This window comes from Platichthys flesus, chromosome 7, assembly GCF_949316205.1.
Source record: "Platichthys flesus chromosome 7, fPlaFle2.1, whole genome shotgun sequence".
NCBI lineage: Eukaryota > Metazoa > Chordata > Actinopteri > Pleuronectiformes > Pleuronectidae > Platichthys > Platichthys flesus.
In genome coordinates, this window is record NC_084951.1 from 21,885,917 (window position 1) to 21,913,639 (window position 27,723).

General features: G+C 43.8%; 1 protein-coding gene across 3 annotated transcripts; it reads left to right on the plus strand.

The window, feature by feature from the left end:
• Positions 1 to 6,050: 6,050 nt before the first annotated feature.
• dlgap4a (discs, large (Drosophila) homolog-associated protein 4a) lies at positions 6,051 to 27,251 on the plus strand. 3 transcript variants are annotated; one of them, XM_062392240.1, is made up of 11 exons: positions 6,051 to 7,262; positions 7,632 to 7,870; positions 8,259 to 8,336; positions 8,880 to 9,027; positions 11,046 to 11,292; positions 19,745 to 20,163; positions 20,258 to 20,355; positions 21,522 to 21,958; positions 23,440 to 23,531; positions 23,960 to 24,112; positions 24,797 to 27,251. In XM_062392240.1, exons 1-11 carry the CDS (start codon positions 6,051 to 6,053, stop codon positions 25,019 to 25,021), a joined length of 3,348 nt encoding a protein of 1,115 aa, XP_062248224.1. In that variant the 3' UTR covers positions 25,022 to 27,251. The 3 variants fall into 3 exon arrangements, with proteins under 3 accessions (XP_062248224.1, XP_062248222.1, XP_062248223.1); XM_062392238.1 differs by lacking the exons at positions 6,051 to 7,262; positions 7,632 to 7,870; positions 8,259 to 8,336; positions 8,880 to 9,027; positions 11,046 to 11,292 and adding an exon at positions 12,842 to 13,051 and having other exon boundaries at positions 19,742 to 20,163; XM_062392239.1 differs by lacking the exons at positions 6,051 to 7,262; positions 7,632 to 7,870; positions 8,259 to 8,336; positions 8,880 to 9,027; positions 11,046 to 11,292 and adding an exon at positions 12,842 to 13,051.
• The last annotated feature ends 472 nt before the right edge of the window (positions 27,252 to 27,723 follow it).

The following is a 27,723-nucleotide window of genomic DNA, read 5'->3' on the forward strand; positions in this document are numbered from 1 at the left end:
ATGTCTCCATGGTAGGAGATGGCCCCTGATGTTAAAAAAATCATGTTGGAAATAAAGCGGTCCAGTGAATATCTCCAGCCTCACTGTCAGAATCACTCTGTTACGTCTTAATATCTTTAGTTTCCAGTTTACTGGATGCTCAATAGTGCTGATGATTCTGGAAGAAAGAAGAAAAAAAAAGAACATGGCATGCCACCACAGAGAGAAGTCTCTTGTGTAACTCATATATAACTCATATTTGTACATGTGAGGTTCATCCCTCCTGGTTACGGACTTGGCCTTTTCAGCAACACAGAAACAGAAGGGGGGGGGGGCGTTTGGGTGCAGCCATGTGTATGTATGATCTGTTCTGGTCATGTTAAAGCATTAGTTTATCGCTTTTATGCTGTTTTTCAATTCTCACACAAAAAACCCTGTAATGAAGCTGTCTGGTTGATTTAAATGATCGCAGGGCATTAACGTGTTGCTCTCGACCGCTCGATAACATATAACATGAATGAGGCAAAGGTCGGACACTTTTTTTATTGTTAACAAGGGTTTTATTGCTCCATTGTCTTAACATATTCTTTTTATACACATCTTTTGTGCCGTAAAGCATCATGAGCTGCATTTCAAGCTATGCAAATTGCTTTATAGATCAAGTTTGATTATTATTATTGTTCTTATTATTATAATTGTTATTATTATTACTATTATTATGATTATTATTATTACAACACCTCCCTATGGTCACACTTGTTTTTGTGAGCTTCAGAGGGCAGATTTAGTTTAGAGTCTCACTGTTTTCCCTATTCCCAGTCTTCTCTTTAAGTTAAACACGAACTAGCTGCTTATTTCAATTTAACATATTATATATATATATAAATATCTACAGATCTGAGCCTCTTACTTTTCTCCCCAGCTTCTACTTTAATGCTGATGGCTGTTATCTATAATTTAAAAAGGCTTATTGAAATGTCAGACTTGAATCCTTAATGTAAAAATATTATTCTGATATGTTATTCAAACATACAGGATATGGAAAAATATGTTTTGGCTCAGATTGGCCATGCTGTTGACAGAAATGAGCCTCGCCGCTCTTGCTTTCCTGCAGACGATCGACAACAACACTTTCAGCCGCAGCAAAGAACAACACTTACTTTATCGACAGGAAGCACTGATGACATAACTTTTCAACAAGTTATTCAGAGATTCTCACCAGACAGTGGGGACGGTGCTGCTTCCTCTAAAGTGTTAAACGTGCAGAAGACAGATTCATGCTCGCCGGTTATCACAATAGATGAATTTGAAACTACAGTCTTCCCCATGTTGCCTGGATGTTTGCATTAGTGTGAGCAGAGTCGTGTTCATACAAAGAACAGGCCGACAGAATGCAGAACAGACACATTACCAGGTGTACAGTTGACGTTTGCAGGCAGTGATTGTATCGGAGTGTCGGGTCAACGCCCTGGACGCGTGGCTGGAAGAGAACGGATGAGAGGCGAATAGAGAGAAAGGGGATTATTGAAGGGGACTGCAAAAGCTGATACCTGGCAGCTGCAAATTCACCCTGAGAACATGGAGCGAGCCCCAGATCAATACCGCTCTCGTTCTCTCTCTCTCCCTCTGCTCCACGCTGGAGGATGCAGCGGCAGTGCACGGCTCCAGGAGACATTTATTACGGGCCCTGCTCGGTGGCTCGGTGGGAGACGGCACGGCAGCCCTGGGTCCGGCTTGTTATCGGCCCTCGTGTTACTGTAACAGCGGCTGTATGTCAGAGTTGGGCCGTGTGACATCCCCTCCCGACGGGACAATGATGGGGGGGGGGGGGGGGGGGGGTTGACAAAGTAGCAGTGATTTCTCGGGCCCCTCGGAGGATGATTGTTTTGTCATGGCACATTTATTGTGAGAGTTTTGTCGGCTATTTGTGAAATTGTAAACCTTGTGCAAAATGGCGACAAATTATATTTACACATTTTTCATTTTCCATGTTTTGTTTAGCCATTTACTAAAAGAAAAAAACACAAGCAAAAGTATGTATTTTTCACCATTTATTTCCATTTCCTTTATTTCCGTTTCACTTCATGAATAAATGTGTGAATCCTCCTCACTGTTGCAGAACTGATCCAACTGTGAAACATTTATTTATTGACTTCTCTTTATTTATCGTTATTTTCCCCCATTCAACAAACCCTACATGCCCAGTTACAGTTATGACGTTAATTGTGTGTTTCATGACAAAATTAAAAGTCAATTTCATGCCTGTTAATCACAACAATCCAGAAAAATAATGAAAATGTGAGTGAGTTCTCTAATTCATTCACGGTCATTGAGTACAGTGTAATTAATTCAATCTTTTGGAACATAACTTTTTAATGCAATCAAATGGCACAAGGGGAACACGGCATTATGAGAGAATTAAAAATATGAATACTTTGACGCTGATTTAAACACATCTACTTATTGAAAAGTGTTTAATTAAATAGCTAATTTCCATTGAAGCATTATTTTTAAAACCCCAGAAACAAGTGTTATCCTCAGATGTCTATTGTCAAAGACACCAATGGAACAATGACAACCTATGTTGCATCATTTGAAAATCCCCTTAAATCCCATACACTGGAACTTTAAGGGTGAATCCCAGTCGGAGCGCCACGCCCTGCTCCCTGCGCCTCCGTAACAACAGCACGCAACTGCTTTTATATCAGTGTCGATCAACCCGTTTGCTTCACAGTGTATAAGCGTCACCTTGCATGTGCTGAAGGGTGCCTTGCTGCGGGGGTGTTTTGTATGCTACATAAATACTACAGAGATTACACAGCTACTCATGTATACAGAGCTCAGTACAGAAGGACCTTGACCACCGACAGGCTGTAATGTTTCCGTGCAGGCTCTCAAACCACGAGTCACTGTTGTCAAATCTAATTTCCCCATAATGTTTAATGGCTGTTGGGATTTTCAGTTCACCTTCACACACCAATCAGCCAAATGCCTGGATGAGTTTTTACCCTCCAGATGACCCGCACAGCACCAGAATACACAAACAACTGGAAGATCACTGTCTGCGCCGCACAAGTGCTCTGCGATTGCACATGGCATTTACATATGTATGAAGCCGTTTGAGGTTACACTTTTGATGCACACACACACGCACAGACACACACACTCACGCACGCACACACACACACACACACACACACACATAGGGCATACAGATGTAGCTGCTGGTGAAAAAATATTAACAATTCTGTCCCTCAGTGTGCAATAGTCTCTTAGACAATACCCACTGTGGTGTGTGTGTGTGTGTGTGTGTGTGTGTGTGTGTGTGTCTGTGCGTAGTCCAGGTATTACTAATCTGACAAACACACTCAAGGGGATTGTCTTCTTGTGGCAAATCTCCAAAACGTAAATAGGTAAATGTTATTGTGTTTTAAGGTTAGGTTTATGTTTAGTTTAGTGTAATGTTAGGGTTAATCAGGTACTAACTATAGTTCGGATTAGTTTAACGTTCGCGGAAATTGAAGGTTAAAGGTTCAGTGTGTAGTGTTTAGTGACCCCTAGTGGTGAAGTTGCATGTTGCAGCTGAATACCCCTTGTGTGTGTGCGTATGAGTGTTTGTGTGTGTGTGTGTGTGTGTGTGTGTAGCGAGACACACAGTCCAAGGATTCCTTCACCTTGTATCGGTGCTGCAGGCCTCCACCACTCAGACACACATGCACTGAAGCTGTGACTGAGCTGTGAGCCTCATCTCTTTCTCCTCTTGCTCCTGCGATGCTCAACACTTGACAGGGTTTTCGTTGGTGTGGTGGATTGGCAGGTGGGCGGTTAGCATGTTCGTGTGTCAGTGTCAGTGTGTGTTGGTGTGTCAGTGTGTAGGTGTGTGTCAGTTTGTCAGCAGTGGCGCCTACAGGACGTGAACACGTGGGGGCTACAGTCAGCGCGGGTGGGTGAATTACAGCAGACTGTGCCGTTGTAAAAAAGAAAAGAAAGCACGCTGGTGTGTTTGTGAGCACGCTGCTGCAGACGTCCAGGAACAGTGACTCAGATAAGTGGCTGCTCTCACACTGTGCAGAGCGAATCGGAGGTCAGGGACAAGTAAGAAATGGCAAACCAACACACTGGAATGAGAGCGTGCGCAGTTAACGCTGCACATTCAGCTCCCGGGCAAGACTCCATGCTTTGCTGTGGGAGAGGGCTCTTACCATTGACTGATCAGTGAGTCACTCCTCTGTGATAGAGACAGCAGCTGTTAGAGTGAATTCACTGCAGCATGGATTTCTGCCGGTGTGAGTGATGAGTTTTCACAACCTCCATGTAATGTTATCGCCTGTTCACAGTGAGCCCCGGTGAACGAGCGGTGAGGGAAGAGGACGAGCCGGTCGCCCCGAAACTATCTCTCTCTCCCCCTCATTTACTCTGGATTATGTTTGTGTTTCCATTCTCTTCGGTTACACAGTTGTTAAACCGCTGCTGGGTGGCTGGGGCATTTAGCCCGGCTACCATGTTCCCCCGTGATGGCACAGATACATCATATGCAGCAGGTGACAGAAACAGATTAAGCGGTATATTAAGATTAATTGTTGTGCATACATTGGAAACTATAAGGCAATGTTATGTTTGGCCTTATGCCGGAGAGGCTGTTAGAAGTTACCTGGAGCTTCTTTGAACCTCCGAGCTGTCATCCACAAATTCTGTAGTTAGAATAAAGAGCTCTTCCCACAAAACAATAGCATTCGCAATAATACCGTTACAATTGAGGGAAGTTTTATCAGATTAAATTCAGCATTATATTTCCGCTCAAATCGAATACAGATGCCACTGAACTGCACCTAAGAGGTATTTCCTCTGTTTTCAGTCAGCGGCCAAAAGAAGATCTGTTGTTTCCCCATGATGGGAACGTAAAGGAATCAGAGTTTATCCCAGAGGGAGTGTAGCTTTCAAGAGGATGGCAAAGCACCAACAGTGATTTGTGGAAATGAGGGTTCATTTTCCTGCACATGAACAAATCTAGCTTCTTAAATATGAAGCTCATTTACATGTTTGAGTTACAAGATTATTTCTATGCATAGTCAGTTCCAAGCTGTAAATCCTGGTGGTGTCTCAGATCGGGTCTCCAGAGGTTTCAGGTTTCAGGATGTGATGGAAGAGTTCATGCACTAAACTGCATTGAGGCTCCTGTGATTAAGGCTGTTTATCTTTTTCTGAGTTTCATCCTCGTGGCTTCAATGTTTGTAAATGTTATGAGAGCTATGTGAGGATCTCATGTTCCAGTGGATTTCTGTCATTTCAGCCACATCGATAAAACATACAATGGGAGGAAAATGTGTTTCTCACGAACAACAGTTGAAAGATAATACAAAAAAACAGCAATTTTAAAAGACAAGGGCTCTCATCATAGAGTACTATAAGGTGATTGAGTTAAAATGATAAAAAAATTAAAAACATTTGAGCTTAATGTTCCAATTTAGTGAGATTTGCAATATGTAATGTTAAACTGCCTTTAACCACTTAAAGCACAGACATATAAAGAAATATTTTATACTATACTATAGCATAATTTGAAGCTTCTATTCACATGATTTACAACTTTGACGTCATACTACATTTTTGAAATGTTATTTAAGGCTCGAGCACAATGTGTGTGGGTTTTTCACCCAGTGTCCTCTGTGCACCTATTACTGCCACCTGGTGGTTTGTTGTGAGTACTGTGACTGTGGCTTTGTTCTCTGCATTACTCTCTGTGTTGTGTTGCTTCTGTTCTCTGCACAGCAATCCAGAGAGAGTTTGTAATGTTTCTATGTTAATAGGAATATGTAGAAATACAGTTATGTTGTTGTGTGGTCCATCTAGGTATGCACTCTTGTGTTGTCTAAAGCAGTAAGTGCTGGCAGGCTGTACAAGTTTTAAAAGGTTTATTCAGAATGCAACCTTGCACTAAATAACAGCATCAAATCAGACAGTTGAGTGTTTCATGGATCATTCCTGTGTCTCTCTCTTCGCAGGATGAGTCCTTCAGGTCTATAGACCCGTTCTGACTGGAGACATGTTCTAAGGACGACACATGAGCCACCATGAAAGGGTTAGGAGCCAACCGCAGTCGTCACCTGTCCGACTCGTGTGAACCATGCCAGCAGAAGCCTCTCTGTCCTCTCACCTCGGACCCTCACGGCTCCTTCATGTTGAGCCCCACCATTAACCACTATGGCACAATGGACCCCCATCTCTACCAGTGCTCCCCCACCAGTCCCACCACCCTGCCACCTGACTGCTTGCTGCCTTTCAGCCAGATGTCCAACAGCAGCACCTTCCCGCGTCTGCACTTCACCTCCCAGAACGACCAGCTTGACTGCTCCCAGGCCTGTTTGGCTGGTGGTGGAGTTGGGCAAGGCAACAGGGCAGGTAATCTATCCAACTCCCTGTCCATGGGTATGGGCTTAGGCCTGGGATTCACAGGTGCACCCATGATCACCAGTGGATCGGCCACCATATCGTCTGCAGCAGCAGCAAAGATGAATCGGTTACCTTCCAACCTCTTGGATCAGCTGGAGCGGCACCTGCCCCTGCAGCATGATGGCTTCAGTACTCTGCAGTTCCATCGAGGACGTATGTCGAAGCAACGCAGTGAGAGCCCAGGACGAATACGCCACCTGATGCATTCTGTGCAGAAGCTATTTGCCAAGTCCCAGTCTCTGGAAAACTCTGCAATAAAAGGCAGCATAAACGGGCGCTCTGTCGGAGGGATGACTGGCACCACAGGGGCTTGTGAGGACGGGGGCAGACAGAGCCGCAGGAGCAAGAGTAAAGACAGGGCTAAAACCGAGGGGCCAAAGCAGAGGCCGAGGCCCAATGCACTAGGCCTCTGGAGCTCGGATGATGCCCTGGACACTGACACAACCAAAGCTGGCACTATAGCTGTAGGTTACCGCAACCCGCTGACCATGATGACTCTTGGCAGAGCGGTGTCAGACAGCCAGGCTCCTCCCAGGCACATCCCACAGGGCTACCACACTATTGCTGCGCATCCTCTCAAGACCTCGAAAAGCAGCAGTGACCTCAAGTTCCTGGCATGCCAGGCGACACAGGTAGGATGCAAGGATGCTGAGGGAAGAACCAGAGGAAGCAAGGATGACACAATGGTGAAGAGGGGCACCTGGTCCACTCTCACCCTCAGCCAGGCCAGGCAAGTGTTGCAGAAGGGCTCTGCCACAGTCAACAGGACCCTGCTTAAATCAAAGTCATGTCACCCGGACCTGACGCAGCAGTTCCTTCAGGTAGGAGGGATAGTGAGTATTCATCTTCATCTTCATCCTCTTTGTGAGTTTGCATGTTTATTCTTCTATTTTCCCTAATTTCTCTGAGGTTTGTCAGTTTTATTTATTCTCTTGAGGACACGTCCTGATAATTCTGTCAGATTGACCCTCATTCTATTTATCACATACACTTTATCCTCATATTCATACTCGCCTACACTTGACATTCAATCCAGTCCTGTTTTCTTTTGCTGCACATGTTCTGAATCATAATTTGTTCACAAAAGTATTCAAAATCAGACACAAACAAAGATATACATGCAGTATCAAAGGAACACGACTGACATATATATTACAAAGCTGTACGGTCTCACAACTGTACATATATGCATTTTAATCTAGGTCCCACTGGGTGAATGGACAGGAACTTTGGGTCGCGGCCGATCCAGGGGAACCGAGATCCCCTGTCGACGGATGCGCAGCGGCAGCTACGTGAAAGCTATGGGGGACCTGGAAGACAGCGAGGACTCGGAGGGAAGTCCCAAGCCGTCCCCCAAATCTGCTGCTCGACGCCAGAGCTACCTGAAGGCCACCCAGCGCTCCCTGAGCGAGCAGCAGCAGCCGCCGCCGCCTCCTCGCAAGTGAGTCATAGAGCACGTAGAATAGACGTCAAATTTTGACTTTGATAATATTTGTATTGTTTTGCCATAGTTGAGATACTTTAACTTTACATTCCTCCAAACAGAAAGACGCATTGAAGGGGTATATTTTATTGAGTTTCAGCCTTTTTGTCTCGTGTCCCCAAAGGTCGTCAGCAGGTGGCAGCAACTTGTCATGTATAAAAGTCACAAAGGGCAGCAGCTCTTATTGAAGTAAATGGGTTCAAGTCATGTAGGTGGAAATGCAGCTTAATGGGAGAAGACAGGGCGGGACACACAGTATCATCTTTATTTGCTGCGAAAAAGCGAGAGGAGGTGAAATTTGTGCCGTGTGTTTTACCCCCCCCCCCCCCCACATCCACACGGACAGGCCTCGTTACTACGCTCTCATGCGGGAGGATTATCTGTGGTCTCCTCTGCACAGTGCATGCTCTGTGCAGCATCTGAGGTCAGTGTCATCCCTACAGGCAGGCAGTGTGGCCCCTCCCCCCCCCAACCTCACCTGCCCCACCCCCATGACCCCGCCACCTTTATTTGTCTAACCCCTCCCGATGCTTTTTCCTCTCCATCTCTTTACCTTGCAGGTCCCGTGCGTGGCGTGTTGGTACTTAACACTCACCTGCTTCCTCAAGCCCTGGTTTTCATAACATGCAAACTTCCCCATGGAAATCACTCAAACACACCCTGCTGCTTACTGTGCACATATTTTCCCCCACACTAAATAGGTGAGCCAGAACAGAGGACACTGAACAGAATGTTCCCAGATCAGTCAGAGAGTAAATTTATAAATAAAACAAATTTCGCTCTGAAATCAGTTTCCTCTGTGCTGAGATTCGAAACCCAAGCACATAACCCTTATCCACACATCTCGATTGTGTTAAACTTGAATTTACCCAGGTGCTATTTCAAGTTTCTCCTGGATACCATCATGTAAACACAGCCCTCACTTATTCCAGACTCTGACGTCTGATTGTCACGTTCTCTTCCACAGCACGCTGCCGTCCCTGAAGGAGCTGACGACCAATCGGAGCCTGGATAACTTGGACTGCCTGGTGAGCCCGCTGGAGGCCCCGGCACGCCACAGGAACCATGATTTCAGCCATTGCTCTGCCACACTGGGCAGAGCCTCAGGCACTCAGGTACGGCTGCGGTGTTATCAGACATGTCACTGTTTAGGCAAATATCACACGTACGCTGATGTCAGGCAAATGTCACGGGTCAACGTTCACCTGTGTGGAACTGGACTCAAACTCAAGAGTTGTTGATTAAAGTCGATTATCAACGGATGTTTCCACAGCAGAATCTTTATGGGTTGCTTATATAAGTATTAGAAAAAAGCTAATTAGATCATTTTTTATTGACTCCTGTGAACCCCAAAGAGAGATGAGTATGTGCGATCTATGATATGGTCACAAGGGATTGAGCAAAAAAATACACAACTCTGAGGTTGAAGCTTCTGTGAGAGAATATTTAAACATATGCAAAGTCTGCTGAGACGGCCGAGAGACGGGTTATGAATCAACCAGCTGGGAATAAGGGGGTGGAGTTTTTTTTTAAAGCTTGCGCGTGTTTGCAGAATGTCAAAGTGGGATATCTGCCTCAGAGTAAACTTGAGGGAGCTTGTATATCTCCATCAGCACGATGTAGAATCACACACCAGACTAATGCAAACAACCTTTACAAGGGATGGTATCAGTCTGTATTTGTACAGTACATGGGAACTTAAACATCCATCACATTAGGATTCAGAGATTCTATTTCCTTGAAGATGGCAGTTAAATCAGAATAAAACATGTCTGGGTTGTAAACTACCACAAACGGAGGCAGTGATTTTTGAGGGAGTATTATTCATGTTTATGTTCCACCCACGGCTCGTTCATATATAACAGTAAAATGCCAAACATAAAAATAACTTGACTGCTACTGGCTGTGTGCTGCTTCTTTTCATGTTTCTTTATCAAACATGTCAGATCAAGCCCATCATAACTTGACAAGACAAAGCCTCACAACAAAGAAATACTGAAACAGAGCTATTTTTGGTCGCTCACTGAAAGGCTGCAGAAAATATTATTTTTATTCTGACTCTGAACCCAGTTCTAAAAATAGTCATACCATGTATCAGCTTTAATTATGTACACAACTTTAACACTGGTTTTTAAAATGTTATTACTTCCTGTCCATGAAATATTTTAACTAATATTTTAAATGTGGTGATGGACAGTATCTAAGAGCCATTTATTTTTGTGTTGATACCTTAACTTTAAATAAAATCAACAAATTATAACATGCATATAACTCATTTTGTTTACACTGTTTCATTAACTAACTACGAATGATCCAATACATTCAAGTGAAGTAAAAGTACTTCAAAATTGCTGCTTTGTATTGTATGTTTGGAGCTGCCCAGATCTTGTACCTGATTGGTCGGCCGTGTTTGAAACATTCTCCATCACCTTCAGTAAGGAGAGACGATCATCAGTTCCCACGACTCTTGCTTCTCAGATTAGCTCCTGCAGTGTTTGCACTCACAGGTGCACAGTGTGAAGTCTTAGCACTTCTGTCAATATTAGCTCAGCAGATAGTGTTGAATCACTGGAGATCGGCCAAACCACCTTTACACTGCAACTATGTACAATGTGTGAGGGGACTTCTCAAACTTGAAAAACTTTCCTCCTCTACCAGTAAAATTCTCTGTGACCCTTTACAAAAGACACAGAGGTGTTATTAGCAATTCCATTTTAAAGTTCTTAGATGGTTTCATTATGAGGCCCAAGAGGTCAAAGTATATCAAATATTAAATAGAGTATAAAAAGGTTTTAATTTGCTCATTCTTACCACATCAATCCTTTCAAATCTTAAGAATTATCATATGATCCTTTGGAGGGTATCTTATGCTGTTTATACTGCGGTGCATAAGAATTAAGAATCTAATAATGTCACATAAAACAAAATGAGTCATAGCCTTTGATCATTTAAGTACAGTTGAGTGATAATATGTCTGTGCTTCTATTTAAATAGGATTTCGAATGAGGACTTACTTATAATTGTTTTTTCATTGTTGCGTTTGTGCTTTTGCTGGAGTAAAAGATTGCTGTGTACTTATTCCACCACTTGGGAATATAGAATGCATGGTTCTCAGACTGCCGTCTGCCCACAGCGTGTGAGTCTGCACACGTTCTTTCAGGTATGCGGGCAGGGCTGTGGCCACTCGGTGATGTACTGTGACGGGGAATCACAGGCAGTGGAGGCCCTGGATCTGCCCACGCCGACGTGCTTCCGGTCGCGCAGCCACAGCTACCTGCGGGCCATCCAGGCCGGCTGCTCCCAGGATGAAGACACGGCCTCTGTGGATTCGGACTCACCGCCGCCCACCGCTGCAGTCTACAGCTACTGCTCCGACACCAGTGAGTACCAGAGACAAGAAAGACAGGACATATATCATAACACATACAGTCAAAGTGATAATTGTCCTTGGAAATAGATGAGACACTTTGGTTTTACATTACTTATATAATCCACAATTATAAACATATTCACTTGTAAATTATATTCAAAACTGATATTCAATTTTGGTTAAGAAGAATACGAAGAAAACAGATAGATAGTTTGACTTTGATATAACTTTTTTGGCTTTATTTTTGTGTGATATAGTTTGTTATGTCGTGGAATATCTTTTTTTATTTTATCGTTTTTCAGCGTTTACTGTACTTTGTAGGAAATGTTTCTGAAACACAGTTCATGATTTGAAAGTCAAATACAGTAAGGAAGATGATCTATAACAGAATTTCCCACCATCATCCCCTGTCACAGAAGGCTTTGATTCCAGGGCAGCATGTGTGATAATGTCTCCACCATTGAGAATGTTTTAGAATAAATACACTGCTGTGTTAGGGTTTGTTTAAAGGGATTGTGTGAACATTAAAGCAAATGCATTGAGCAACATTAAATTAAAGTGAATTACATTTTACTCTATTTGGTTTTAACCTCTGATGACCAACCAGTCTCTACTTTATATTACATAGATATTCCTCTACTCACCACTTTGACGATGGAGCCGGTGGGTGTTTGAGTCCATAAAACACTTTTTTTCGAGTTTCAGGGGCTAAACGGCGTTGAAGCCAAATCCAATACAATGGAAGTAGATGGGGACCGATTGTTCAAATGCATAAAAACAAGAGTCGGTAACTCGTAATGAGGTACTTTACAACATGTTTTCAGCCTAAATGTCTGCTCTGGAGCTGTGTTCATGTGTGGATCACAGTGGACATTTAGGCTAAAAACACGGTGTAAATGACCTTGCTCCGAGTTGAATTGGAATGTCTTGGCTTACAGACACTCGGATGACACCACAGGAGCAGTGTGGAGGCAGCTTCTGTTTTTTTTTTCTGTTGTTGTTTTTACGTTTTAAGAAGTGGTCACCATGTACTTCCATTATATTGGATTTGGCTGCAACACTGTTAACCCCTGAAACTCATAAGGACTCAAACTCTTCACCCACCACCTCCATCAGCATAGTGGTGAGTAGATAATGAGTGAATTTAATTTTTTTGGGGGATGAACTATCCCTTTAAGCTAAAAGCTGGACTGGCCTAACATCCTACATTATTGGTGCAAATATCTGACAATGTTACATTAATTAAATCATGTAGTTGGTGTTTTAAGGGCCCTGTCTACAGGAGGATGGGCCTGCATATTTAAATTAGTGCTAATCTATATGTCACGCTTGAAAATTAAGAAAACGTTGTTGTCCAATATTTTTGACAATTATGACAAAGTGAAAGAAAAAAAAAACCTTTGTCAATAATCGCGCCTTCCCGTGTCTGATGACATGTTTATGTCTGGTCCGACTCCGGTGTGATCCCCGCGGCGTCCAGGCACTGAAATGAAGCGCACCTACCTCGATGAGCGCCTCCACAATACAACGCCACTCCAACCCAATCGCCCGCCTCACCGATTAGCGCGAGGAGCCCAGCGGACCAATCGCGTTCGTCGGGCGGTTAGCGGCGAAAACGTGGACTCCAATCCTGGTCGCGAAGGGCGTGTGGCTCGGATCCTTTCTTCACAGCGTCTGTTGCGAGTCCCGCCGCTGATCGCCGCCGCGTCTCTCCTTCGCTTCATGAATGAACTGGAACATTAAGGATTTTAACCCGCCGCCATTAAACAGTAAGACTTCCTGCCGCCTTCTAATCAGCTCGAGCGCAGCTGCTCGTGATGTCCGCCGCTGTCGGCGCATTAGCAACAGCGAAGCTAGCAAAAGCTAACGCGGTGCTGGGGCAAGCTAGCTAACGTGGATGAAGAAAGGGAATGAAACGCCTGTGATGAGAGGAGGATGGTGGGGTGGTGGTGGTGATGGTGGTGTTGTAGCTGCTGCGGTGGTTACACTGGTTACACTGGTGCCAGCGAGGCTGTGGTGGGAGCCGCCGGTGGCAGCGTCTCTTTTGTTGGTTCACCCACACGTCTGCTATGTGAAGCCTCGGGCTAACGTTACCCAGCGATTAGAGCCTGTGATGAGCGTCCACTGGCTGCTAGCACAAGCTAACAGTAGCCGAGGCGTCAACAGCTCCACACCCGGCGACTCAAGCCGAACCCTTCACTTTGTTTTACCGCTGGATCACGACCCATCGCTGCTGGACGCCATGTGCTAATAGAAGCTGGCTGTACTTCACCGATCAGCTGGATTTAGAGATGCTCAAATCCTAATTCACACGCACACACCGATGATCGGTTTAAAATCAGAAATCCATCCCTGAATTGATTTGAACAAGGGGAATCCGTACTAGCGGAGGGTATCGATTGGGTTTATAAACGAACATGAGCGGTTTAAATGAGGCGATTGCAACGTTACACGACCCTTCGCTCGTATCCATGTGACAGTGATGCGAGCCCAGAGGCATGGAGGAAGCTATGATTCACCAGCCGGCCCATTTAAAGACTCCTTAAAAAGTTTCAGCCCTTTTTTCCTCCTGCAGACTGCGGGTGACTCGTTGCTCCCTCCTGAATGTCTCCAATGAGCATTTACACATTGTTCATATTGATGGATGAGAGAAACCCCCTAAATGCGGTTTAAGAGTTCAGTGGTTCAGTAGTTGCCTTAAATCCCATGTGGCGTGTGCAGATCCACTTTCTGTCTTGAAAGCTGCCTTCAGAAAATATGTTCTACCTCCACCGCAGTGGCTATTTCTGATTTACAGTCAGTGGCAGGGACCATTTTTCACTGAGCAGCCTGCTACCACGTGCTAAGACCTGAGGACATCATCAATAATTGATCAGCTTCCTGCTCTCTGTAGTGCTCTGCAGTTAGGACACTTTGCTGGGCTTTTATTAGGACCCCCTGACGTAAGAAGGATGTGCTCACAAAACGAATGTGAGGCACTCAAGATCAAATCATCTGTCTATGCACTCAGACGTCATCGAACGGGAGATTTCCTGTGTAGTATTGATTTATTTTAACCAATGCTTTTAATTTTCCATCCTCCAAGAGCTTGGAAACCTCCCAGCTGAACAGCTGTTTGGGTGGGTACCATCAGCCTCACTGGCTTTAAGCTTTATGTAGCCACGAGGCGTGTTCATTGTATCCAGCAACATATTACACAAGGCGGGATGCGTCTGTCTGTATACTGCCGTGAGTCACGAAGCACTCATTGATGAGGTAATCTCTCTCGCTCTCTGACTGAATGGGTGAAGCAGTTTCACAGTAAGGACAACAGCACGCCAGCTTCCTGATGATGTCTGCATGTGTGGGGCTTTGTGTTAACATAGTTACCTGTCCACTTCCTGCACACTCTGATTTCTGAAAGTACTTTTTATCAGCTTGTGTGAAAAGAAAATATTCAGAGTATATGTTAAGAGGCTGTTTGTGCCGTACAGTAAAATAAATTTTTGCACTTAAACAAATAGATGATTAATTGATGAGTATATGATAATTTTGATTATAAATTCATTATTAAGGACATATTTAAATAAGTGTCTAATAGTGTTTTTGTCTGGCTATTCACTAATGAGGGTTTTTTACCTGTGTGTTGGTTACACAAACCAACCGTTTTCATGTACAGCGCAAAGGATTCACAGAAAGAAATCACCGGGCAGATTAAGAAATAATCACTCTTCTAATCACTGTCTTGTTTTGTGTTGTTTTTTTCGTTGTCCTCTGCAACTTAACCACGACGCTCGATTTAACGACAGATTGAAAAGAGGTTGCGTGTCTGAAGCACATCCTCACATCCGTACTGATGAATGGCAGGCGTTTACTTTCTAACCACACGACCCACCATTATGCTGGAGCTTGCAAAAGCCCAATGCTTGCTTGTGGAGGTTATTTTTGAAAGGGCTTTCAAGCTGAGATAATTAATCTCTAGCTGTGAGCTTTTAACCCTTTGTTTGATTTTATTTGTGTGTCGTATTTGTCTTTCTTTTATCTAAACGAAATCAAAGTGGCTCAGACATGCTGTGTTAAAGTGTCCCAGCCTCCCCTCCTGATTTGTTTGACCTCAGAGGAACTTCTCACGTCTCTTAACGTCAGCTGTTCAGGCGACAATCCGGACTGCTGCCCCCGCCCAACAGGTCAGACTTAGAGACACAGCAGGTCTAAAGGAGATCGCCATATGCACCCGATAGCCATGCACAAACCAAGACTCACGCAGTGCAAAGAGTGGACTAAGTCATTCGGATTGTGTCTTGGTTTCAATGAATGTTCTCAAGGCAAGTGCTTTATTTAAAGTTTTCCTGTTACTTGCTTTAGGAACTCCCAACATTCATGTGATAAAACAAGTTGCTCGACTGGTGGTGAAATCATACCTGTTTGTTCTTCCTACGTCATTTTTAGTTAGTGTTGTCACTGTTTCCTTCTGTGTGTTGTGTAAAAGGTTTGCCTCTTTCTATCAGTATGTCAGCATTGTCTCCTGAACAGCAGGCAGCCTGTCTCTCTGTCTCGACAGATTGTTCCCTCTGTCAGGATGTCTGTCTCTGCTCATTGATTTTTATTTGTTTAACTCGTACCTCTTGAGTTTGTCAGATCAAGGGAAGCAGAAGAACACAAACATTGTGAGGACAAGGAGATAGGTTTTGAGGCTAAGGGCACGGTTCTTAAATGTTGTCCTAGAAAGTGAATTCAACACAGGCCAGTTTCCTGCCCATATGTGAATGTACAGAAACGAAATGATCAGTCAGAAGTCATCCTCAGACATGTGTCCCAGTCTAATCTTTCAGTCTACGACTCCCACAGTCTGTCAGCCTGCCATATTATCTTACAATGATACTGCTAATCTTCAACAGCGCTTCTATCACCACCTCTTTTCATGATACTTGGCTCGTGTCCAGTTTCACTGAGGTTCATGCAGAATAAGCTACAACACTGTCCATACGGCTTTGTGTGTAATTCAGGAGAAACTAATGTGAAACACTGCAAAAAAATAACAGTTCAAGCCTAATTAACTTTAAGCCAAATCCACTCAGGAGCGAGTTCAGCAGTAATCAAGACTTCTTAAATCCCAGATCCCAGACCAGAACACCCAAACACTGCCACTGGAAGAGAATCATGTTCCGTTTTTGTAAAAAATTAGCAAATGGCAACAGCATTTAAAAGAGTCGATCGCGTTAACTCAAGTTTTAGTCGGCGGTGGAGGGCCCATTAGTGGTCATCCGATAGCTCACAGACAAACCTGCTGATGGAGCCGGAGAATATCCTGCCTCAGAGACTGCATAGCTAGCATAAGTGAGGCAATTTACTAAACATGTGTTCATGGTGGTATAGTGGTACATAGGCGTGGGGGTGTTGACAGCACTGTAATTGGTCTTAATTGTTTTGAGAGTAGAAGAAGGCTTTTGGGTCACTGAATTATGTGAGTCAGACAGCGGCTGTCAGTCTGTTTACGTGTTACCTTGTGCGTCACTCAGGAAAGGGAGGCTGCGTTATGACTAGTGTAGGAAAACAGTCAGCCTTTTCATTTATCCGAATGTGGCCAGTCGAGTAACATAGTAACATAGTGCCTTTGCATAGGCATCCGGCCTATGCATAGGGATCTTGCTTTAAGTGGCAGGGTCGTTATGTAAATGTTGTATTTTCACCGTTAATGTTGCAGTTGTCACAACAAAAGATAAAATAATTGACGCAATAACCTGCCACGGTTGTAAAATAATTTCAGGATAACCAATGTTAGCATAAACAGCTGTTTAATTTCCAAACCTGCAGAGACATTTCATTAAACTTGATTCCTTTACTCAGGAACCACTTTCTCCAGCGGTGGAAAGCGACATCAATGTTCACACTTTTGCGTCTATTAAACTTAGCATACTAGCCTAGCTCTTCTTATAGCAGGCTATTATAGTCCAGTCTGCCCTTATGAAGTACCGCTGCTCAGGGCATATTAAAAATGTTAACACAATGATGGATGAAGCTCTTAAAAAGGGACCATCACCTCCACTTGCCTCCGACAGGAAACCACATTTGGCAGCAGAGAAAATGAATAAAAACACCGTTTGTTAATTTTTGTTCCTTCATGCGTTCAACAACCAGGGTTTTGACAGCAACTAAGCACCTTTAGAGATCTGAAGAATTAAATGTTTAAGCTGGAGGCTGTGTGCTGGCCCTGTCCTAGAGATCCAGGATCTAGGCAGCACGGATCCCTGCTTGGCACAATCTCAGTGGCCAGGGGATATAGAGCCAGCCACCACATATTGCACTCCGACAGTGAAATGGATTGTGCTGTTAGCTAAAGGTGTGAATAATCTGCAATTAGCCCACTTCACTATGACCCATTACTTGTTGTAGCTAATATATCAGGCTATTGTAGAGCTGAGTGAGAATGGCTTCCTTGTGGTCAGCTGTTGATGGATATTTAGCTTCGAGGAGATGATCTAACTCTGTGTTAATGTGTGTGATGCGTTGCAGCCTCGCAGACACAACAAGTGTTGGACATGTGTTAAGACTTGGGGGTGTAATAAGACACATCAACGTTTGGAATGTTGTGCATCTGAGCTATGACAACCACAAGGAGTGTATCGCTCTTTCAGAATAAATGTTCTGCTGTTGGCTGGATATGTTCTCTGAGGTGAGATTGTCCCTGCAGGTCAGGGCTGCGTGTGCGCCCCGTGATCTACATGGAGTGGATTTCCACAGCCGTGTTTGTGTATGTTTGTGGGATTTAATGAAGGCTTTGCCGGTGCCGTGACTCGCAGGCTGATGACGGAAGTGCAGAGCCCTCACAATTATAGGGTGTTGGGTAGCTGCTTTGGTTGAAACCACTGCTGGACAGAATAAATATATTTTGTTGAATTTCTTAAATTACTTTCTTGGGTCGGCTAATTTTATATACTGAACACTGTAACGGGGCAAAAGTATTTGCTGTGCTTTAAAGCTCTTTCTGTCAGCAATGTTACCAGTCAGCAAGTTGTTTAAATAGTATCTGCCACCACCACCACCACAAACTCTTGAAGAAAACCCGAGGTTTTTCCTTGCTCTCCTACGTTGCTTCACTTTAGTTGACTCTGTCTCATCCACCACAGCCCTGCAGTCAGACTGATGACAGGAAAAGAGGCACCAGTCTCACTGCTGGTCTCTGAGTCAGATGGGGCTTACTCACTAGTAATCCACTTTCAGGCCTCATTTTTAGTTTCTGTAAAAGGAGTTTGGGAATCCAAGGATTGTGTGTCAACGTCAGAATGTGAAACCTTCTGAAATGCAGTTTTCACTGTGTGGGAAATGGTGACTTCTCTAATTCTGATTGTCACAGTTGAGGTTAAAGCAGTTATTGGGCAACATTAGCATCCATGTGCAGTCATATTTCTGGCCTGCTGAAGAACGTACATTCTATGTGCTCTGATTTTGGTCTCTACCAACTTCTCTCAAGCTGCTAAATCCTCTATTCTGAAATAGCGTCTTGTTATGGTTGACAATACTTTTATGAGAGCAGCAGGTGGGAGCCAAAAGAGTCGCTGCCAATTGGTCAATATCGATTAATGCAGTCCCTACAAATGTACATATGTGTTTCATTTTTGAGCGATGGGGTGTTCTCAAACAACCCATGTTTCAAGAAGAGGAATTAGAAACTGAATCTAATATCTGTATTGTAGTTCCATGCGCCAAGTAGTCCCTGCTCCAGGCTTTTCGAGTGGTTCATGTTTATCTGGACGGAGGTCGGCTAAACTTATGGACGAGCTGAGAGGATGTACCGGAGAGAGTGAGAGCTTGGGAGTGAACGCAAGGGATGAGAGAACTAAGCCAGTGAACATGAGAATTACAATTTTCTTTGTTAAAAGTTTAATCGCTTAGGCAGCAAGATGGAAACTTTAAATATGCTAATCATCAACTTCAGAGACAGGCATGGAGGAGATTTTGCTCTCCTTTTGTCTCTGCATATCTCCCATTTCATCCACTGAGACATACCATGCAACAATAAATCTAAAATTAACAAAACGTCAGGGTGACCGCGGTGTCACTCATCTAATCTTCACTTTGTTAATCTTTGGAGTTCTTCAAATTAAGGAGGAATACAAACAGGAAAGCACAATAAGAACATTTTAGTTCCCAGTTTATTTCCTCAAAAGTGCTCTGAGCCACGAACAGAGTTGTCCTGTCATAAGGTCCCCAGAGGGTCGCTGTAGGTGTGGCATGAAAGAAAAGTTCCTCATAGAGACAGACGTCAATGAAGCACAGCATCCAGCAGCTTCACAGGGTAGCAGAGGTAGCATTAAGTACATCCTAATGGAGGCAGCAATAAGGGCAAAGTGCATGTTTGTTTTTCAGATGTTTTATAGTTTTATGTTTTATACCTTTCTGCTTTCGTTCTGAAGTCTGATGAGCCAAAGAGCAGGTTTCTCATGCTCTGCTCTCTTTTCTCTATCTGCTTCTTCTGCCAGCAGTCAGCAATAGAAGGGCCCCTCCTCCAGTCCCACCCCGCACCACCTCCAAGCCCCTCATCTCAGTGACACTGCAGAGCAGCACCGAGTCAGCCCAAGACGTGTACCTTGACCGTGGCAGTGAGGCCAACAGCCAGTCAGGACGCAGCAACTCCTCTGACAGTCTCTGTAGCCTCCGCACAGGCAGTCTGGCGAAGGGGACCCAGCCTCCACCAGCTCCTGTCCCTGCTGTGACCCCTACACCTGCTGCAGGCTCTGTTCCTCCTGTTCCAGCCCCTCGTGACCTCCCTCCCACTATCACTGTCACCAACGCCACCACTTCCACTTTTACCTTACCCCAAAATGACACCCTGAGCTCTCTTGTCACCCTAGAGCAGCCACCGACTGCAACCAAGAGGAAACTGTCCTCAATAGGAATTCAGGTAAGAGTTATCTACGTCTGTAGTGGGACACGTCATACTGGCAGAAAGATAAAGCTTGTATTTGACTGTTTTTCTGGCATCAATGATTGTTCAGGTGGATTGCGTACTTCCAAATCCAAGAGAGGAACCACTATCACTGACTACGCCCCTAAAATTTCAGTCAATTGGTGTTCAAGTGGAGAACGGCAGGCCGTAAGTACATTCTCACACTTCACATTAACAGTGAATGAAAAGCCATAAGTAATGATTGGATGGTTTATGTGTAATCCAGTCTTCAAAAAGATGTTGCAAAGGAGGACATGATGAGGATTTGTAGGTTACTGATAATCACAATTTTCCTGTTTCACTGCTAAGCTGCTTTCAGACATGCACTGGTCTCCGCAGCTCCTCTGTATTTTCTCCGAAGGAGGTCAACGTGTGAACGCAGATGTCCAAACACGATCTTGGTAGCGGAGTTAATGGGTCACTTCCTGCCTCTGCCTGCTGCTCCCGGCCCTGCAGCCTCTCACCTCATTTGATTATTGGCTGTTGTGAATGCTTCTGTTCACAGAACCTCCGGCTGAGTTGTGCATGTGTGAAAGACAAACTACGAGTAAACTCCGTAGCCAAATCTCCGGATTTTACCCGGAGGTCATGTCTGAAAATGGCTCTTGTGAATCACCCTAAAAAGGTGTGAACAGATATTCCAGTTTCTTCCAGTCAGTGGTACATTGATGGTTGGATAAAGGTTTAAAAATACTTATTATACATTTATATACACTCATATTCTTTCCAAATAGGAATATAGTGAAACCAGAATACATTATAATATTCCGATACATTTTTGACCCCTTTGAGAGGCCTGTGTCTGAATGCACTTTAGTTCTTCTGCTTCCATAACTGCACACACTCTGTTTTGCTGGTGAAGCTTCAGCACCAGTGAGCGGTTAAGGTCATTCACCAGCAGTCGGTCTGGCAGCAGGACAGCGGCCAAGCTCTCTGATTGATGCCCTTTTACTCTTACTTTGACTGTAGTGAACTGAAAACAGTGAGAAACGAATCATTTATACGTTTCCAGTACTCTGTAATGCCCCTTAATCACATTGGTTTGACAGTCTGTTTCCTTTTCCCCTCCTCATTATCTCCGAAGCCAGCAGCCTGCTGAGCTTTAATGTTTTATACCTGGTTTGCCGCTAATTTCCATTTTTTCTTGGTGCTTCTTTGAAATGCACAATGCTGCACCATCATCTGTCACGGACGTCTGTCAGCTAAACTCGCTGACCTCAAACGGTTTCCATGGAGTATATTCCATGCATCGCATCATTGTCTTATTTATTTAACTGTCATTCAAGAGCTCATGTTTATTCATGTCTCTGCAGTCTCAGCCGGGAAAGCAGCATGTCCTCCAGACAAAACACAGAGACTGAGCCTCAGGAGCCCCAGGATGCCGCACCCACAGAAAACAACACAGCCAACTGCACCAACAGTCAAACGGTGAATACCACTGCGCCCAACGGACCGGACAAAGCCATGGAAAAGCCGGCCCTTAAACACACCTCAGCCCCACCCAGGATATCCACCTCCCCTCCCCAGAGTCTAGACCCGGCTCTGGACCCCTCCTCTTTGCCACCACCAGACCCCAGCTTGGAGTCTGGAAACTGCAGCAACCACGGAGATAATGTTCAAACTGGCACGCCAGCTTGCCTCCGAGACGGCAACTGGTTCCTGAAGCTCCTGCAGGCGGAAACAGGCCGCATGGAGGGCTGGTGTCAACAGATGGATCAGGAGACCAAAGACAACAAGATCTCGGAGGAGGGTAAGTAACATAATTACATGAAGACGCTATCAAAACATTAAGGTTCCCTTTTATACATTTGCATAAAATCCAGATATATTCTGAGATAATTTCTTACATAAACTGTATGTGTTCACTTTCATCAAATCATAAATGTGATTGCGATTTTGAGCTACATGCAAATCATGTTCTGCTGTAATTCAGTTCAGAGCATGCTGGTAATGGACCATAATCTGTTTAGTCCTTTGTTGTCTGTTGTCTGTATTTGTTCAATTCCCCCTTTCCCCCGTTGCTTCAATGACACAAGGAGAACAGTTGTAAATTTCAGTTTATCTTTAGCTGACGTGATCACGACAGAGTGGCTATATCTTCTTTGTAATGTAGTGCAGATAATGGCTAGACTTTGCCGTTGACCTTCTGAGTTAGTTCTGAGTTGCTATTACTTAAGTATAGTCTTTTAAATTCAAATTAAATATTGTCATGATAAAATTTGTATCGCTAATTCCTTTTTGTGGGGAGCATTGTTTCTGAAGCGAGTTTGAACATGAAGTACAGCTAATGTTTAAATATCCTATGACCTGAATTGTAAGTACTGTGTAATGAGGCAGTACCTTGTTCCTTCTAGAGAAAAAAGGACATTTGAACAATTTAGTTTGTATAAGTTGCAACGGTTAGTTGTAGAAGCTTTACTGTGCAGGGAGGGGCATTCATATCACCAGATTTAATGGCACGTTGTCTTCCATCTAGAAAAAGCCATGAATAAAACATAAAAAAAAACGTAATAAAGTGAATAGCTTGTCAGTGAGTGATGTGAGGGATTGGATTGATGTCCCTGTTACTGGAGTTCACAGACAGAGGAGTAGGTCAGGTGACGTCCATGCAGACATGGACAATGAGGCCAAACGTGACCAGCGCCATCCTGCTATTGACTCACTGTATTGCTGCTGGTTAGAGTGGGAGTAAGCCTTGTTTTAGCTTTAATATACAGCCACAGCAAAGTCATTCCACTTCTCTCTGCTCCCAGAATACCACTCAGGCTTTTAGGCTGATGTATCTCTGCAGTGTCTTAAATATGAATGAGCACGGAGGACACGAGCAGCCGAGGCTCCGTCAGATTATCATTCCTCCACCTCTCTGTGGACCTGAATTCTGAATTTCCATTTACATGCAAATATTAGGGCATAAAATAGCCAAATAAAGAGCTGTTTGTTGTCCTCTCTTAGATTGAGTCAATAAATTACTTCTAAGGAAATCATTTACTGTCACAGAATATGACATGATAAATGTTCGCATACATATTTACCAGACAACGGGAATAAATTCTAGCCCCCCAGCCCTTCATTTGCAGTATCTCTCAAGTGCAAAAGGACTGGTGTCTTTATCCTACAGCAGTTTATGACCTCTTTGTGTGTTTTTTTCTGCTCCAATGTTTTTATTTTTCTCTATGCTCATTCTTGTCGACTTGTTGATGGTGAATAACATTCTCTTCTCTGCTTTCGTAGTGTTGGGGACAATCCGCAGTGCTGTGGGCAGCGCTCAGCTCATCATGGCACAGAAGTTCGAGCAGTTCAGAGGCCTCTGCAGAGAGAACTTGGTGAGTGGCTCCTTCACTTCATGTTTGTTTTTTCCTTTCAAATTCTCATTGACCCCAATTGCTTTCAATCTTTGCGCTGCCAACATCATTTGTCGTTCTCACGGTGACGCGCGGGAGTCGATTACATTTAGAGAGGAAGCGGAAACAAGAAATCCTCTGATTTATTCAGGCAAATTTATTCTGAGAGATGATCACTCGGCTTAGTTGACTCTATTGTCAGCTCTTCCTTCTTGTCAGACACTCTACCGCAGGTCTAATATTGCTGGAATGTAATAATCTGAATGTTGAGTAGTGTCAGTTCTGTTTTCTCATCATCCATTTGCTTGAAGAGATGCTGCCCTGGAAATGTGTGTGTGTGTGTATCTGTGGGGAGGGATGTGACTGGGTTCTACCACTTGTCAATACTGATTCATTATCCCTTTCCCCAGGACGCAAATGCCCACCCCCGACCGACAGCACAGGACCTCGCCGGGTTCTGGGATCTGCTTCAACTCACAATAGAAGACATCAGCATGAAGTTTGACGAGCTCTACCAACTGAAAGCCAACAACTGGCAACTTCCTGAGAAACCAGAGAAGAAGGTGATGTTTGGTGCCACTGCCTGTTCAAGTTCTTTCGGGTAGTACCTCCGATCGAGCTGGAGGAATTACGGTTCATTTAATGTCGACACATGGGGTCAAAGGGAAATTCAGCATCTGAAACTATGACGTACATTTTGATTTATTGTTGATATCGCCTCTGCATCATTAGAGTGCTGTATATTCCCTGCAGAAAATTGCTTTCACTGTCTTTCATTCACCTTGTGAGGCTGAGCACTCAAACATCTGGAGTGACATCCCTGAAAGAAAACTCAAGCAGCCAACCGAAGTTGTTGCTTTCCCCGTGTTCTGCCTCTGTTGATGCTGTAGCTCTGATGTGTAGTTACATTTCTGAGGAGGCACATGTCACCTACACCTTGGTTTAATTTATTGAATGTACCACTCTAGGAAAGTGTTGGTCATTAGGTTCAAATGTAAATCCAGCCAGAACCAATTAATCATTCTCAGAATTGATAATAACAGAGCAATTATTTTTTAACACCAATAAATAGTCTCTGGCATTTCAAGGCAAAGTTGCCAAACATTCGCTGATGCCAGCTTCCCAAATGTGAGGATTTTTACTTTAATTTTAATTAAGCTTACAAATAACAGTATATCAATCCCACTGAAGGTTTTGTTTTCCACACTGTACCTTATCCCTCCTCTTTTCTAATTGTATTTCTTCAGGATGAAAACAAGCCGCTTCCAGCATCTGTGCCAAAGAGGCAGTCAAAGCCCAAGCTGTCGGCGGGCAAGGACAGGAGCGTGGACTCTGCTGTAGACAAGCAGCGACAAGAAGCCAGGAAACGGCTGATGGCAGCAAAGCGTGCGGCGTCAGTACGACAGAACTCCGCCACAGAAAGCGCTGACAGCATCGAAATCTACGTCCCCGAGGCCCAAACCCGCCTCTGAGGATGAACCAGCACCAATGATCGAGGAATATCCTGACTCACTTTAGACATTCATCGACACAAACACACAAACAGATCTGAGACAAACACGCAGACACACAACGGATGCACAGAGGCTATCCCTCATAGCAGAGCAGCTGATGACGGAAGGAACTTTGGGATCACACGGAAACAATCCAGAAAAATACAGATCATGACCCCGGCTGCCATGGGACAGAAATAACATTGACCGATGTTTAATACTATTGTTATTATTGTTATTATTAATGATTATTATCTCCTAAAGTATATCAAGACTGTCTTAAATGTGCAAGGACATCCTGTACTTTGTGGGCTGAAGAAACTTGGTATCCCAGACGTTTACTCTCTTAAAAACTCCCTTCACTGCTGAGTCTACCGGCAAGTTGTGGCTGCCTGGTTTACGAGCTGAGCTACCATCCACACACACACACTCAGGACACACATGCAGGTGTACTCACTGTCCACAGAGTCTTCCTGTTCTCTGTTTGTATTAGGCTGCCCCTCGTTGGGTGTGGTGTGTACGCTTTACTGTGTCAGAATCATAAGACGGCGATAATGTACTCAGAGGTTTGAAAATGCAGAGAACCAGAGGAAGGCAGTAGCATATATATTAAAAATATCACACTACTACAATGTTCATTTTGTAAATGTTGTATACCAGATTATTTGTTAGAAAGAGGTCAGTGTTCAGTACCAAGGTAGTTTTTTATAGATCGAGTACATGTACTGTCATGATATATTAGCACTTGATGCAATCGTTCACTCCACCTCTCTCTGTCCCTCTCCTCCTCACGAACGCTCACTACACAGTCTGTGAGAACCCATTGTTAAAGTCTTACATTTGTTTGCTTTTGTGAAGCGATGCGAGGACCGACTGTCCAGCCAGTGAGCTACAGAGGAATGTATGACATGTATGCATTTACGGCTCATGTTGACTTGATCACTGCACTTTCCATTCACCTCAGATCAAGTCCACCCACCTTCTGTTTGCCTGATCGATCTGACATTCACTGCATCCCCGAGCGATGCAGGGGACCAAGGCTCACCACTTGATATGGCATTCCCCATTCCACCAGACTTCGTGTGATTTGGGTGGGGGTTCTCTTGCTACTGGAAAGGAAATGGAATAACAAAGCAATAATCATGTTAGAACAAGCAATGCAGTAGGTACCCAGTCTTAAATTATTTAACTAAACATCTCTTAGCATGAAGGAGGAATGTTTATCTCTTTTCTGAACTGACTGTCCTTGGAGAAAAAACAAAAAACAAATCTCAGGTCTAACTCTTAAACTCTCACCAGTGCAAAACCACTATGAATTGATTATTTATTATATGACCTCAAATAAACTGACTACACGCGCTGAGCCGTTTGCCAAATTGTAATAATCCAGACCTATCAGTGTTCTCGAAGAAGAAAAGTTAAGTTCACCTACGGTTTGGTTCAGTGAAGCACAGGCATAGTTTGAGTGCTCAAATCAGCCGCCGCCTTCACGCTCCTTTCTAGCAGCTCGAACTCCCACCCGTGTGTTGAGAATGAATAACTGTGGTACATTTCTAATTTAAATTTATAATGTCATTTGACGCCTTTTGTGACTTTCATCGGAATTGAGGTGAACCCAAATATGTCTTGACTTCTGTAATTATGAAAGTTACTGGTGCTGCGAGGGTATCGTATCGTGCCAAGACAACGATCATCAACATTTCAGTGTCTGTTGACACAGCTTTTATTTAAACGTGATTATTTTTATTTAATCTGCTCATGAGTTCAGCTGTCTGTGTGCGCATTCTCAGCGAAGTTTTGTTTGTGTTCGCATCAGCTCACTCCACATGCGCCATGCCTACATGTTGAGCATGGGACCGGTGTAGTTTCCATGTTTCAGTTTTCTTTCACACAAACACAAGTGCCAAGGGAACACGAGTGGAACAAGGCATAGCAGTCGTAGGTCGACTCACTAGTTTTTTCTCATCTTTTATTTTATTTTTGTAAGAGCTGGCTCTCCCCCTACTGGTCAATCCTTGCGTGACACTCCAGACATCACCTGCTTCATTTTTAATTCCTTAATTTACATCAAAACCAGAAATCAAGTTGAGCTGGGAATGCTGACACAAAACCAAGTTGTTGATTTTCTTATTCTCTTATTTGTATTACATCAACAATGGACATGTGCATTTCATTGTCCAAAGAAATCATTAAACATCCCTTTGCTACATGTCCTGGTCATCATTCTTGCTGTTGCTTTTTATTGCTCTCATCCACATGACGGTAATATTAACTGCCGAGTTAATATTACACACAAATAAGTCATTAGCATTAGACATTGTATTGTGTAATCTCTAAAAGCATGGCCTTCTTACATATACAAATACACTTAGATCCTTGCCAGTGAATTTATATTACTCCTTTAAATGGGTCTTGCAAACTATCTGAAAGTGTTCAGTCTGCGTGAGGCATTCAGGGTACTGCAAGTAGTTGTTTATAACTGATGAATGGTGGAAAGTCTTCTCACTTCTTTTTCATATAATTTGAGAGCTGGATCCCTTTATTTATCCACATACTGAACTTTAAGAGAGCACGACCTGATCAGGGAACTTCAGAAGGTTCGTTTACCAGTACTTCCTGAGTTTCAAAGGGCTACAAAATGGACTGACGGTGACCAGATCTTGCAACTCTGGAGGCAGATT